This window comes from Rhinolophus hipposideros (genome assembly GCF_964194185.1).
Source record: "Rhinolophus hipposideros genome assembly, chromosome: 9".
In the NCBI taxonomy this organism is placed as follows: Eukaryota; Metazoa; Chordata; class Mammalia; order Chiroptera; family Rhinolophidae; genus Rhinolophus; species Rhinolophus hipposideros.
The window spans coordinates 40,169,871-40,185,056 of record NC_138055.1 but is presented as its reverse complement, the minus strand read 5'-3'; the positions used below and the strand labels follow the sequence as shown (position 1 = coordinate 40,185,056).

The window sequence follows — 15,186 nt, the reverse complement described above, 5'->3', positions numbered from 1 at the left end:
GACAAGGGAAGGTATAAGAGTTAGAACTTTTGCCTCAGTCAGGGGGCACCCCCATTCGGCACTCCCTCCTGCTCGGGAGCTGCAACCTCTTCTCCTGCCTCTAATAAACTATCCTCTTTTTAAAACTTTTTTCCTCTCCTGGTCTGTGTTTCCATTCTTCAGCTTCACGAGACACGATTCCAGTCCACACTCAGAAACTGCTGGCAGATCCAACATCACCTACATCACAACCAGTATATACATTAACCTTTAAAAGGATGCATCTTAACAGACTCTTTAAGAATTGTGCACTGCTTCAGTTCATTCATTTGTATCAAAAACTTTTATTATAGTTCTTATTATAGATCTGTACGGACAGATGAAGGTAGTGAAGGTGAACGTTATTATTTCTAATTACATAGAAGTCATGGTGTTGTTTACGTGCAGAAATGCCATTTAATAAATAATCGATGTTGAAAGTATGCCGAATAAGCTAGCTCCATTTTACTTTGATGCCCTGCAGAGTAGTGGATGCTTTGGTTTGGGATCCGGGTCTTACCTCTGCCACTTGCCAGATCCTGAATAAGTACTTCCTTCAGCCTCATTCATGCAATGGGGACAAGTGTGGACTCACAGGGTGGCATGAGGATTAAATGAAATTGAAAAGGTTGTGTGCTTAGCACAGGGATTGGTTAAGTATTCACTATTATTAATAAATTGAAACTTACCTGAGACTGTTAATGACAGAAAGGGTGATATTACCAAAACTGAATTTTTGCTACATGTGGAAGGAATAAAACTTGGGGCCTATGACTAAACTCATTGTAGATGGAATATAAATTAAACCCTGTGACTCAGTTAATGAAATCTAAACTCATTGACCTTTGACGCGGACCTTTTGCAGGTCAGTTAACATTTCTGTGCTTCTTTTTTTCCCCTCACCTGTAAAACTACCTAGCTGTTTTGAGCCCTTCCAGTTCCAACTTTGATTTTCAGAATGGTTAAGAGAACTGAAATTACATTCCCCAATGTCTCTGTCTTTCTTTTTACCATTCTATGTGTGATAATCTAAGTAAATTTTCCTTTGTGTGTGTTAAGTTTAATATTTCTTGGAGAAAATTTTACCACAGCCACAGAATAGGGTATTGAAAGTCAATTTTGGTTTCTGAGTGGATAGAACTGAGAAATGCATCATTGTCTTCTTAGAATAGTTAGTTCTTTCCCTTCAGAATCTGCTTTTGAATATCAAAGGGGACATCAAAGGTTGTTCTGATCCTTTGTAGCCATTGGTTATTAAGATTTAGATGAAGTACTTTATGGGTTCAAGGAGATTGCATTAAAGAGAGAACCCAACCCCACTCAAATTTCTTTTGTTGTTTTGGTTAAGCTTATAATCTTTTCTGATGTGAGCTGTATCTTTGCTACTTTGGTCAACTGAAACATCTTTTTTCTTGTGTTTCAAAGAGAAGTAAATTTCTGAATTCTTATTCTAAAAAGCTCCAAATTTGAGTTTTCTTTTTCTGCCACAGTATATGACTCTATTAATCTCCTTTTGTTACCTTGAAAAAGCAGTAGAAATCAGTATGACTGGTGTTCTAGAAGGAATTTTGTATATAGCTTTTCATAATTGATTGGTACAATGTTAAATAGTAACAACTCATTGTATCTGAATTATTTGCAACTGGAGCTAGTCTTAAGGCAAAAATTATCAGGTGTTGATAGATTAATAGATTCTAAAAAGGGCTGGGAAGTATACATCTTCATTTAAACCACCAGAATTTAAGGTAAGGGAAACAGTACCATCCAAGTGGCATTCTTATTTTGGACCCTGGTCTAATACTGGAGGGTAAGGAAAACATAGAAAAAGAAAAGAAGTTGATTGGAGAAAGGTAAATATTTTTTTAAATTTTATTTGGGTCCCTATGCATTTACTGATCATCTTACTATATCAATTATCTATGGACACAATAACTCTGTGTTAACAAAGTTCAGTGACTTAAAATAATAAGCATTTAGTTAGCCCTCAGGATTATGGGTAAATGATTCAGGGTGACTTGTCCTGGTCTCAAGTGACACTTCTCAATGGGATTTGAGGCATGAGTAGCTATGGAGGGTGAACTTCAGGAAGAAGTTACATTTAGTGCTGACTTTTTAAACATGATCTGCTGAGAGGGTGGATGTTAATAGAAAATTGCATTGTCCAATTTTGTTGTGAGTGAGGGAAGAGGAAGGGATAGAGAGAATTTAGCACTTGAGAGGCTCTCTGTGAGCTTAGAGAGTTCTGACCTCGTGTTTACCAAAAAAAGGGGGCCATGACATTTTGGCTTATATACTGATTTTTATTGGTAAACAACTGAAAATAGAAGTCTTCAAAAGGGGTCATATTTTTAGCCACTTCTCTCTATGTCATTCTAGGCTTTCTTTGCTTTCGGACACTATATTTAAGAGTAAATTATTTGGCACCTCCAGGAGCTTACCTTCTTGAGGAAATGGAATTTCTCATGGAGGAAGAATTTCTATAAAGAGACACTTTATACATATAACTCACTGAAATAACCATTAGAGTGAGTTTGTAGTGAAATAAAAACAGGAACTTACCAAAGTTTAACATTGAAAAAAATCATAAACACTATGGTGGTTTCACAGAAAGGAAACCACTTCTAATTTTTCTACTGTGTAAAAATAAACCAGCAATCGAAGTAATCTGAAAAATCAAGCTTCCAAAAGCAGACCAATCCAAGAAGCCCGTTTTTATTCAAATGTATATTTCGACTCCAGCACCTTTCCTTCCCTCCTTGTCATCCCCTTTTTGCAGCTATTTGTCTTATATCAAGGAATAGCAGAAACACCCATCGTTGGTCTTTGTTAAGTTATTCTAGAAAGGATAGTCAAAGTCAAAGCAGAGCTGAGAGAACACGCTTAGGTTAATCCTTTTGGAATCACAGACCCAGTTAGCACTGAAGATCACAGCCAAGGACTTTGCCCCAGAGAAATACACAGATGGAAACATACGTAAAATCGTGTGTGCAGCTTCAGGATGTGCTGGACTGCCTACAGCCGATCTTGGAACATGAACGAAGCACCTGCATTGTGCAAGTTGACAGTATCCCTGGCCTTCCTCCTTGCCAAGTTCTCTTTTGAGAGCTAAGGGAGAAAAAAAAGAATGTAAAAGTAGTGCTTGGGGATGGAGCCAGTCCAGAGCTTGCTAAACGCTGGCTCTCTGGGGTATCTTTTGGGACTCACGCTTTTTCTGCACTCATTAAATACTGAAAAGCTCAGATCTTCAGCTGTTTATGAACCAGGAAGAGGAAAAGGGAAGCGAGAAGGAAAAGACCCGCCCCGGAGTAACACTCTCACCTCCCTACAGTGCCATTTGGACATTTGTAACTGTTAACAAAACAGGAGAACCACATATATTTTGTAAGCAATTGTCAAGGTGAACATTTCTTTGTGATACTTACCCACTCAAGTCTTTCTAATGGAACTCTGTTCTATAGAATATTCCCATTGTGTAAGGAGAGCCCATTCAAATGCAAATTTTAAGGGATTCTGGGGAGAAATCCTTTGAGGAGAAATTGGATTAAAAAGGGTAAAAGAAACAAGAAAAAAGGGTAGGGGAAATAAAGATGAGGTGGGACATGCTTGCAGGATTATATGATTCAATTTGACTTTTTTCCCTCCATTCTGTATTTTAAAATAGAAAAGTTTGTATGTAGATGAAAGTGCTTTGTTTAGGTTTTTGCTTGGGGGTTGTTAATTAATAGTCCCTTCTTGCTTCCCTTTCATTGTCGTTTTTTTAAAGCCAGCCAATCACGTCTCATATGTGTGTATATGGAGCTCCCACTTCGTACAACTGGGTGTTCTATGGCACATACTTGGTCCATATAAGTTCCTGCCCCACTAGAAGTTGACATTCGTGTAAACCTAGTTTGGTTCCAAACACCACAGGCAGGTGAGAAAAGTGTCCACTGCTTATGCTTGAGCTCTCATCCCACCACTGGTGCCTACTTTGTTACCTTGGATAAATTATTTAACCTCACACAGCCTTGGTGTCCTCTGTTTTTATGGGAAAGACATTGGTGAGATGTTTTGTAGGTGGGACACACTGTGCCTCTCAAATTAAGTAGCTAACTGTTTTGTTTAAGGTCATCCCTGTGACCAGTATACCCATGTAGTTGCCAGAATGGCCGGATTATTTGGGATTAGATGGGATAGTAATATTTATAGCTAATAGTGCTAGTCCTTTCCATGGATTATCTCATTTATTACCTACAACTTAATTATTAACGTGAGAAAAACAGATGCACAATGATGTTAAGAAACTTGCCCCAAAGTCTTTCAGACAGTAATCAGTAGAGGTGAGGGATTGAAGCCCAGGTGGTCTGGCTCCTGAAGCCATACTCCTGGCTTCGGTCTTTTCCAGCCTTTTTCAGAGCTGCAGCATATTCACATTGAAAGGAGAAGTTAACGTGTGGTGGACTCTGACACTTAAGATTTTTTTCCTTCCTATTTCAGGTATCTGACAGCAAGCAGTAATAGAAATTTCCTGCTTACCATGAGGCCATTCTTCAAAAGGGCCATTTTGGTCATAAGTTATGTAAGTACATACATGTTTTTGAAATATCTGATAAGGGATGTTTCATTTTAACTTGGCTCAGTGTCATGATCCAGATTGTTTAAAAGAATCAGCAATAGATTCCAACAGCTTGATCTTAGGATCAAAGAGTTAACATGCCATAAATGTTACAAAGCCTTAGAAGGTATGTGTGAACTCAGTGACACAGACGGTGCGAACTATAATATTTTACCAGTTTCTTTCGAAATGCTGATGTGGAGTTGTCTCAGCAGCACAAACCTGACTCTTTCAGTTATCTATTGCTGCATAACAATCCACCCCAAAATGTAGCGCCTTAAAACAACCACTGCCATCTATTTGCCCTAAATGCTTTAGTTTGGGCAGCATCCAGCTGGATGGTTCTGCTGCTCATTATGATTTTGGGCTGGGGTTACTCAAGCAGGTGCATGTAGTGCTCAGCCGGGCTAGGTAGTCTGTCTGTGATATCTCCTCTTGTAGGGCATCTCCTGGTGGCTGCTGTCTCTAGCAGGATAGCCGTGACCTGTTTACAAAATGGCAGCAGGTTCTCAAAGAACAACCCAAAAGTTGCAGGACTTCTGAAGGATTGAGTACAGAACTGACACACTGTAGCTTCTACTACGTTCTGTGGGTTGATGCAAGCCAGAAGACCAACCCAGATTTAAGGAGTGGGGCAATTGACTTCATTTCTTGATAAGAAAAGCAGAATGTACGTACAAAATGGGTTAGGGATTCTTGGTGGCCATCTTTGGCTCCTATCATATTAATCATCCTTTTATGTTGTTGGATGTTTCTATTCAAGGACGTTAGACCAGTCTCTTATGCTGTTTCTGTTTCTAATAAATTCCCTGTCAAAATTTATAATACGTTTTGATAGGAAACTTACAAAAATATCTTTGAATTGTAATGTTAACAATCTATTAATATGATTTTTTCCCTCAACACTAAAACGTATTTATAGCAGATGAGTATGAAAAAATTGAATCAGGTAGGGAGTCTTGACAATTTCAGCAGAAGGGGCAAAACATTTCTCTAAAGAATTCCCCAGTATCTTTGCAACGTGATAGTATCAGTTAGTGATAAAATTCCATCGGGTGACACAAAAAAAATGTTCTCTGGAGTTGTTGAAATGATCCTTCATGAGTGTTCTGCTTTCAGGGCATTCAAGGGTTGGAACATTTCTGAATGTATTCATTCAAGACACAGCAGTATTATCTATTGTATTTTAAATTAACTTTCATGGGGCTGTCTGAGTGGAATGGTTAAGAAATTGGGTGTTGGAGACCAATGACGTGGGTTCAAGTCCTGGCTCTTGCAATTTACTAAGTGTGGGATTCTGGGCAAATTACCTCTCAGCCTCAGTTTTCTCATTTACTTCTAGGATTGTGAGGCCTCAGGTGAGCTGGAAAACTTTTAGCACAATGGATGATAGTTGTGTTTTTAAGAATTTGCTTGCTGCTCCCTCACCCCTTTCACTGTTTACTCTTCTCCCTCCCAGCTATTTCCATCTTCCCTACTCATCTTGAATACAGTGGTACCTCTGTTTTTTAACGTAATAGTGACAGCTAGGGCTTAGGATCTTGCACTCAGCGGAAGCCATGTGACATGTTCGACTTCTGAGTCGTGTTCGAAAACCGAAGCCTTTACTTCTGGGTTTACGGCATTCATAAACCCAAATTTTCATCAATGGAAACGTTTGAAAACCGAGGTACCACTGTATTAGAATTGGATAGAAATGCTCACTAGAAAACATGTTTGCGAAACCAAATACTTATAAAGCATCTGGAAGTATCCTCCAGAAAGGTGGGGCTTACCCCCAACAAGCAATGATTTTCTTACCAAATCTTCTTTTCCCTGAAGGTGATTGTTGTTTTGTACTTCCGTCTACGGATAATGGGAGGATCTATGCCCCTCTTTTCAGAGCAGGATAATCCAGCTTCATTTTCGCCTTACATTCTTACAAGGTCAGTAAAAATACGTTGTTTAAATTTTATCTGGTATTTATTAGATTGTTTTAAGTAATCCTAAATGATAGTTTGACTTTGTATTTTAAAGAAAGAAGGGTTGTGTTCTATTCAGAGTAAGGAGAGAAAAGAAACTATTATTCATACATTTGGAATTCTTTTCAACTAATGGTGCTGTTTGGTCAGTATTATTGCTATTGTTCTCAGATGGGTATATATTTGTTTATTTTACTGAGCACTTATCATCAGTAATAAATATCTATTGAGTGGCCCATATGGCACATGTCACAGAAGAATGCACAGAGAGGTGTATAGAGGTTAATTGGACATCATGCCTATTAGTACGATTAAAATCAGTGGGGAGGTTTAAAGTCACAAACAAAAATGAACAATTTTTACTAAGATACAACTAATTAAATCTTACCATTTGTCCTTAAGAGATTTAGAGATATTGAATCAAGAAGTAATGTTGATCAGTGGATCGGCTCATTGAGAAGGTTTTTAATTCTTTACCTATTGAATCTGTTGTGATGTACTGCTAAGGCTTTCAAATATAATTATATTTGACAATTTTAATATCTTTTCTTCACAATATATTGTTGCTATAATGTTTAAACATTAACATGCACTGTTCTTAAATTTTTATAATTTTATATACTTAACATCTAATATCATTTTCATAACAGTAACCTTCACTTTTTTAAGTTTGCAAAGACCTATAAATCTTAAACTAAACCTTGACTTACAGCCCATGTACATTTTGGTTTACTTGTATCTCTCAATCTCAGGAACAACAAATTGTTGGATTTTGTTTTTATGCCAGGCCGTAATCTTTGCTTTGTTTCATTTATTTACATTATGTTTTACTCGATACATTTCTACTTCTCTTTGCATTGTATATTTTTCTTTAGTTCCTAGCCTTTTCTTCTTTTCTTTAAAGACTATATTCCACTCAAAAAGGAGACCTTCCCATTTGATTAACCCATTTTTATAATAGATATTATGTCACAATTGTTTTCATTACTTATAACATATATATGTATTTAAAAAATCTTAAACATGGCTTCAGACATCATATAGTATCCAACCTCTAGTGTTTGGATACTATAGACTAGACTGTTTGAGGCAGTCTAGAGCCTTATAAATTGTTGTTTATAGGCTATATTTTTCAAAATGTTGTTTAATTAAATCTTTAATTAAGCTTGACATGTCAGCTTTTTGTTAATGTTGCAATCTATTTGTCCTTTTTAGGTATCTGTCATTGGCTTTCAAAACCTCTGGGGCTCCTTGTCTGGACATTTTTAGCTCATTGATAAATTGTTCAGTTTCTGTAGCTCTTTAAATAGCTACTTTCTGCTTTTAAGAGCAAAACCAACTTTGCCAGATCCTGTTCTTGCTTAATGGCTCCATTTCCTTTAGCTTTGAGTTGGTTTCCCTCCAAGCCTTCTTGTCTCCTAAATTTGAGCATTCATTCTTATCTTTATAGTTAGGTGTAGCTTGTTCCCTGAGCTGCCAGTCCCCAAAATCCAAGAGGCACAGCCAACGAGACAGATGGGCGAGAACAAGAACAGACTACTCTCAAATCCCCTACCAATTATTTCATTCATATCTTACGTCATCAGTAAACAAGTACATGACCCGAAGTCCCTGGTGTCAGGACTCACTGCCCTCCTATCTGTGTACCATCTTAGTTACCAAGGGGGTTAGGTTGCATTTTTATCCCTGCTAGTGGCGGAAGAAAATTCTCTCATGGAACCTCAGGCAAAATTGGGACCTTGGGCCAGTCATTTGCCAGGTTCTGTCTTTCACATCCAAGGCTTCTATGTACTTTTTCAGAGGGGTCTGACACAAATCAACTCCAGGACTTTCTGTCTTTAAATCCATCTAAGTGACTATGTTCGGACCGTTCCATCAGTATAAAGTGATAGAATAGAATATTCCATGACACCTTTATATTCTTTCTCTCGTTTCTTTAAGAAAAAAATCTTTTTATTCCTGTCTTTCATACTTAAAATACACAGATATGCAGAGACATTTCAGTGACAGTTGTTATAAATGGCTTTTCACATTCCTCTAAGATACCTGCATCATAATTGACTCTTTTGAGCATCCAGAAAATTGTCTAATTCCTTTCCCCGAGTAAAGTTTCTACTCTGTGTGCATAATTGTTTGACCTCTGGTACGACGATGGTTCTTAAATTGGAGTAGCTTGGTCTGTTTCCAAGTTCTGTTGGTTTTCTTTCTTTCTCATCTCATCTCATAGCAATTTAGCTCTGATTTGCCTGGATCTGTGAGTCTGTCTTTACTAATCATAGGTTTGTCATTCAGCTGTCACCCTATCTCATTAATGCTTGATCTCTTTTACCGGATTTATACTCTGAACAACATTTAGAGCATCTTTGCTTCTCTCTTGCAAGTACTGTGTCTTCTTTTAAAGTGTGTGTAGTAAATTACTGTCTTATTAAGTGAGAATTTTCAGATTAGCTTCCTCTCCCTTTAATAATTGTTGTAGTTTTTAGTTACATGTAGTTTAAAAAGTCCAAAGAGCTTTTAAGAGTATCTTGGTCAAGTTTTCCTTTGCTTCATGTGATTTCTTGTGACTTTAGTTCTGAAATTCCTTCTCTTTTAGATCATGTACCTCCATGTGTTTAGCGAGGATGAAATACCCACTTTTTTCTGCTTAACGAAACTGAGGCACAAAATCATTGTGGTATGCTCACGAGAAACCTTGGTTGAGAAAAATTGTCTGAGACAAGGGACTAAGACTAAAAATGACTGTGTGACATTCTCTGTAATATAGGGTGTTATCTGTAATATAGGGTGACATTCTCTGTAATATAGGGTGTTGCAAGCCTAGAGGAATGCAACTGGGGTTGACTTATAATTTACATTTACTGTATTTTACAACTTAGAATTTGACATACAGAAATCAGGCGTCACTATTTCTTTTTTCTCTAGTAGAAGATAACACTTAAAATGTTATAGTTCTTTGTTGCCTTGCAGGACATTGAGCAAATTTATATCTAATTTACCAATCTCATTCTGTTTTTAATAACTACGAAAAATCCTGTTTTTCCATATTCAATGTATATATTTATATGTGCATGTCTTTATTTTTGTTATGCATATTCAATGCATATGTACTTAATAACAGGTTTATTGAGATATCATTTGCATGCCATACAGTTCACCTATTTAGTGTGTACAATTTTATGGTTTTTAGTATACTCATGGAGTTGTGCAACCATCACCACAGTCAATTATAGGACATTTTCATCACAACCAAAAGAAACTTTGTATTCATTACCAGTCACTCCCCATTTTACTCCCTTCCCCTATCCCCCATCCCCAGCCCTAGGCAACTAGTGATCAACTTTTTGTCTGTATAAAGTTACCTATTCTGGATATGTCGTATATATGGATTCATATAATATGTAGTCTTTTGTGACTGCCGTCTTTCATGTGCTCAAGATTCATTCATGTTGTAGTATATGTCAGTACTTCATTCTTTTTATTCCCCAGTGGTATACCATTGTATGCTTATACCACTTTTTATTTTTCCATTCATCTGTTGATGAACATTTGAGTTATTTCACTTTTTGGCTATTATCAATAATGCTGCTATGAACATTTATGTACAAAGTTTTGTTTGAATATATATTTTCATTTCTTTTGCATGGTTACCTAGGACTGGAATTGCCAATTCAGTATATAACTTTTTGAGGAGCTGCCAGACAGTTCACCAAAGTAGCTGCACCATTTTACATTTCTACCAGCAGTATCGAAGCGTTCAGTTTTTCCACAAAAGATTGTCTTTTTGACAATCTTTTTTTTTTTTTCAATCGTGGCCATGTGAGTGGATGTGAAATGGTATCTCATTGTGATTTTCATTTGCATTTTCCTGATGGCTAATGATGAGCATCTTTTCATGTGCATATTGCTCATTTCTATATTTTCTTTGGAGAAATGTCTATTTAGCTCCATTGTCCAGGTTTTAATTGGGTTATTTGTCATTTTATTATTGAGTAGAAAATCTCATCTATTCCAGATATAAGTCCCTTATTAGATACATGATTTATAAACATTTTTTACCTTACAATGGGTTGTTTCACTTTCTCAGTGGTGTCCTTTGAAGCACATAGGTTTTCAATTTCGGTAAATTCCAGTTTATCTACTTTTTAATTGCTGTTGCTTATGCTTTTAGTGTTATAGCTAAGAAGCCTTTGCCTAATTCAGACTTTCTTGCAGTTTAACTGGCTTTCTCAAGTTTCTGGTTCCCTTATTAACAAGTTATATAAAACTTTAGTTTTCACTGTGTATTTTTATGAAGATTATGTTTTCAATATTTTTTAAGTTGTATTTTGATACAGTTCATCTTAGTAGTTTGGGTGCCATTTAGAATTTGACTTTTTAATTCTTGACCATTGGGTATGTCAAATCACAAAGAAGATCAATACAGATTTTGGGGGGTGGGCATTATTCAGGATACGCTTATAACCGAACCCTTAATCTTTTACCTTTCATTTTAATCCAAACATATAGGTTGTATTAGCTGTCAGTAATTCTGTATGATCAATCAACAACCTTTTCAGCCTGTAATTAGGACTGTGTGGATCAATTGAATGACATGACCTTGAATTATAAATGTTTCTACTTTTGACTTGAGAAGAAAAGCGTAACTGAAAGTTAAAGAACAGAGGAGATACTGTATTTTAATTGCACAACTTTCCTTGATACGAAGTTCCCCAGGCCCAATAGTCTACACCAAACACAATTCTGGATTCCGATGCCCAAAGACTCTGCTTGTTTGGTTTCGGTGGAATTTCATTTGAGAAGTGATAGAATAGATTTATGTGCAACTTGTCCTGTCAGAGAATTGTCATTTAGCCCAGGATTTACTCATCTGTTTATATGTCTCTTTACAACTGTGATACTTCAAAATTCAATCTTGCCAATCTTGAATTAAAAATAAAAACAAAAGCCCCTGTTAAGTATGACTTGTGCATAGGGCAGAAGCCTGCAGAAGAGATAATATGTTTCCACCATGTTTCCACTCTCTAGGCTGTATAGTAATTGGTTTTCTTTCTTACCAGATTTGAAAGGGGCAGAATGTAAAGCAGTATATACATGATGGAAGAAGTGTCGCTGTTATAATATTGAAAATGGTTGTCTTCAAATCCAGGAAATAGATAAAATAGGATTTACGGTGAAAGAATATAGAGTTCTATTAGCATCATGTTTTTTTCATGAGATGCGGTCTTGGATAAGCAGGTAGAATGTATTTGCTTAAGTGGGTAGATCTGTTTCTCATACTCAATAATATAGACAAAGGCTTGTATTACTTTATAGGAAAACATCAAAATATGAAATAATGTTAAGATGGAACTCAACATCCATCTTCCAAAGAAGCTTCTTTTTTTTACAGTTCTTATTTTTAAAGATTTTTATTATAATACAGCTAACAAACAACATTATATTAGTTTCAGGTTATACACCATAGTTATTCAACACTTATATACCTAAAGATGTGATCTCCATGATGTCCAGCAACCAACTGATACTGTGTCACACTATCACAATGTAATCAACTACTACTATATTCCCTATGCTGAACATTACATCCCCATGATTTATCTGTTATATACCTGGAAGTTTGGACCTCTTACTCTCCTTCACCTTTTTCACCATTTTTCAATTTTTCAGGTACAATTGACACTCCATATTATTTTATATTAATTTCAGTTTTACAGCATAGTGGTTAGACATTTATGTAATTTAAAAATTGATCCCCCTGACTAGTCAGGTACCCATCTGGCACTATACCTAGTTATTACCATATTGTTGACTGTAGTCCCTATGCTTTACTTTACATCCCCATGACTATTTTGTGACTACCAATTTGTGCCTCTTAATCCCTCCCATCTATCACCCCAATAAATCTATTACCCACCTGACACCATCCATAGTTATTTCAATATTATTGACTATATTCCTTATGCTATACTCTACATTGAAGAAGCTTTTTTTTAAATTTCCATTTTCAGTTGCTAGTTTCAAACCACAAAAACCTTAGGTTGTTACAGCCAGGGGTCACTTTGTCTTCCTAATGTTTATAGCTCTTAAAGCCCGAAATATCGGCCTATCTCATAATAAACTCTGAACAAATTGACTTAAATTTAAATTATTATTAGTTTTTTAAATGCACTGTGTGTTTAAAGAGATCTGTGCGAAATGAGCTGCTCTGTTCTTGCTTTAGCAACAAGTGGGGCCTTGTGTTAGGAGGTCCTCCATACATGTGTTTTTTGAAATGAAACTGAAGTTACTCTGATTTTTTTTTTTTTATTAAATTAATTTTATTGGGGTGACAATTGTAGGTAAATTTACATAGATTTCAGGTGTACAATTCTGTATTACATCGTCTATAAATCCCATTGTGTGTTCACCACCCAGAGTCAGTTCTCCTTCCATCACCATATATTTGATCCCCTTTACCCTCATCACCCACCCCCCACCCCCTTACCCTCTGGTAACCACTAAATTATTGTCTGTGTCTATGAGTTTTTGTTTCTCATTTGTTTGTCTTGTTCTTTTTGGTTTATATACCACATATCAGTGAAATCATAGGGTTCTCTGCTTTTTCTGTCTGACTTGTTTCACTTAGCATTATTCTCTCGAGATCCATCCATGTTGTCACAAATGTTCCTATGTCATCTTTCCTTAACGCCGAATAGTATTCCATTGTGTATATGTACCACAACTTCTTTATCCATTCATCTATCGAAGGACATTTTGGTTGTTTCCATGTCTTGGCCACCGTAAACAAAGCTGCAATGAACATTGGCGTACACGTGTCTCTATAGAGAAATGCTTTTATATTTTTGGGGTAGATACCCAGGAGAGCGATTGCTGGGTCATATGGTAATTCTATTCGTAATTTCTTGAGGAACCTCCACACTGCCTTCCATAGCGGCTGCACCAGTCTGCATTCCCACCAACAGTGTATGAGAGTTCCTTTTTCTCCACAGCCTCTCCAACACTTGTTACTATTTGTTTTGTTGATGAAAGCCATTCTGACTGGGGTGAGGTGATATCTCATTGTGGTTTTCATTTGCATTTCTCTGATGATTAGCGATGTTGAGCATTTTTTCATATGTCTATTTGCCATTTGTATATCCTCTTTGGAGAAATGTCTCTTCAGGTCCTCTGTCCATTTTTCAATTGGGTTGTTTGTTTTTTTGTTGTTGAGTTTCATGAGTTCCTTGTATATTTTGGATATTAGCCCCTTATCAGAGGAACTGTTTGCGAAAATCTTCTCCCATTCAGTTGGTTGCCTCATTATTTTGTCAATAGTTTCTTTTGCTGTGCAGAAGCTTTTCAGTTTCATATAATCCCATTTGTTTATTTTAGTTTTTACTTCCATTGCCTTTGGAGTCAAATTCATAAAATGCTCTTTGAACCCAAGGTCCATAAGTTTAGTACCTATGTTTTCTTCAATGCAGTTTATTGTGTCAGGTCTTATGCTTAAGTCTTTGATCCATTTTGAATTAATTTTGGTACATGGTGACAGATAGCAGTCCAGTTTCATTCTTTTGCACGTAGCTATCCAATTCTGCCAGCACCATTTATTGAAGAGGCTGTCTTTCGTCCATTGTATGTTTTTAGCTTCTTTGTCAAAAATTATCTGTCCATATTTATGTGGTTTTATTTCTGGGTTCTCAATTCTATTCCATTGGTCTATGTGTCTGTTTTTCCGCCAATACCAAGCTGTTTTGATTATTGTAGCCCTGTAGTACAAGGAAAAATCAGGGAGTGTGATACCTCCAGTATTGTTCTTTTTTTTTAATATTGCTTTGGCTATTCGGGGTCTTTTGTGGTTCCAAACAAATCTGATGATTTTTTTGTTCTATTTCTTTAAAAAATGCCATTGGGATTTTAATGGGGATTGCATTAAATCTGTATATGGCTTTGGGTAATATGGCCATTTTAACTATGTTGATTCTTCCAATCCATGAGCACGGAATGTCTTTCCATTTCTTTGTGTCTTCTTCAATTTCTTTCAAAAATGTCTTATAGTTTTCAGCATATAGGTCCTTCACATCCTTGGTTAAGTTTATTCCTAGGTATTTTATTCTTTTTGCTGCAATTGCAAAAGGAATTGTTTTTTCTATCTCTTTTTCTGAGATTTCATTGCTGGTATATAGGAAAGCAATGGACTTTTGTACGTTGATTTTGTAGCCAGCAACTTTACTATATTCATTGATTGTTTCTAATAGCTTTTTGGTGGAGTCTTTAGGGTTTTCTATGTATAGCATCATGTCATCTGCAAAGAGTGACAATTTAACTTCTTCATTCCCAATTTGGATGCCTTTTATTTCTTTCTCTTGCCTGATAGCTCTGGCGAGGACTTCCAACACTATGTTGAAAAGCAGAGGTGATAGGGGACAACCTTGTCGTGTTCCTGAACGTAGAGCAAAGGGCTTCAGCTTTTCACCATTAATTATGAGGTTAGCTGAGGGCTTGTCGTATATGGCCTTTATTATGTTGAGGTATTTTCCTTCTATACCAATTTTAGTAAGTGTTTTAATCATAAATGGATGTTGTATCTTATCAAATGCTTTTTCTGCATCAATTGATAGAATCATATGATTT

The 15,186-nt window shown here is 36.3% G+C and overlaps 1 protein-coding gene across 1 annotated transcript in view; it reads left to right on the top strand.

The window, feature by feature from the left end:
- Window positions 1-15,186, top strand: part of TMTC1 (transmembrane O-mannosyltransferase targeting cadherins 1) — a 234,329-nt gene that overhangs the window by 102,935 nt on the left and 116,208 nt on the right. Inside the window, exons 6-7 of the mRNA XM_081058527.1 lie at window positions 4,495-4,576; window positions 6,434-6,537. Of these exons, the coding sequence (XP_080914653.1) occupies window positions 4,495-4,576; window positions 6,434-6,537 (186 nt within the window). The remainder of the gene's footprint in view (window positions 1-4,494; window positions 4,577-6,433; window positions 6,538-15,186) is intronic.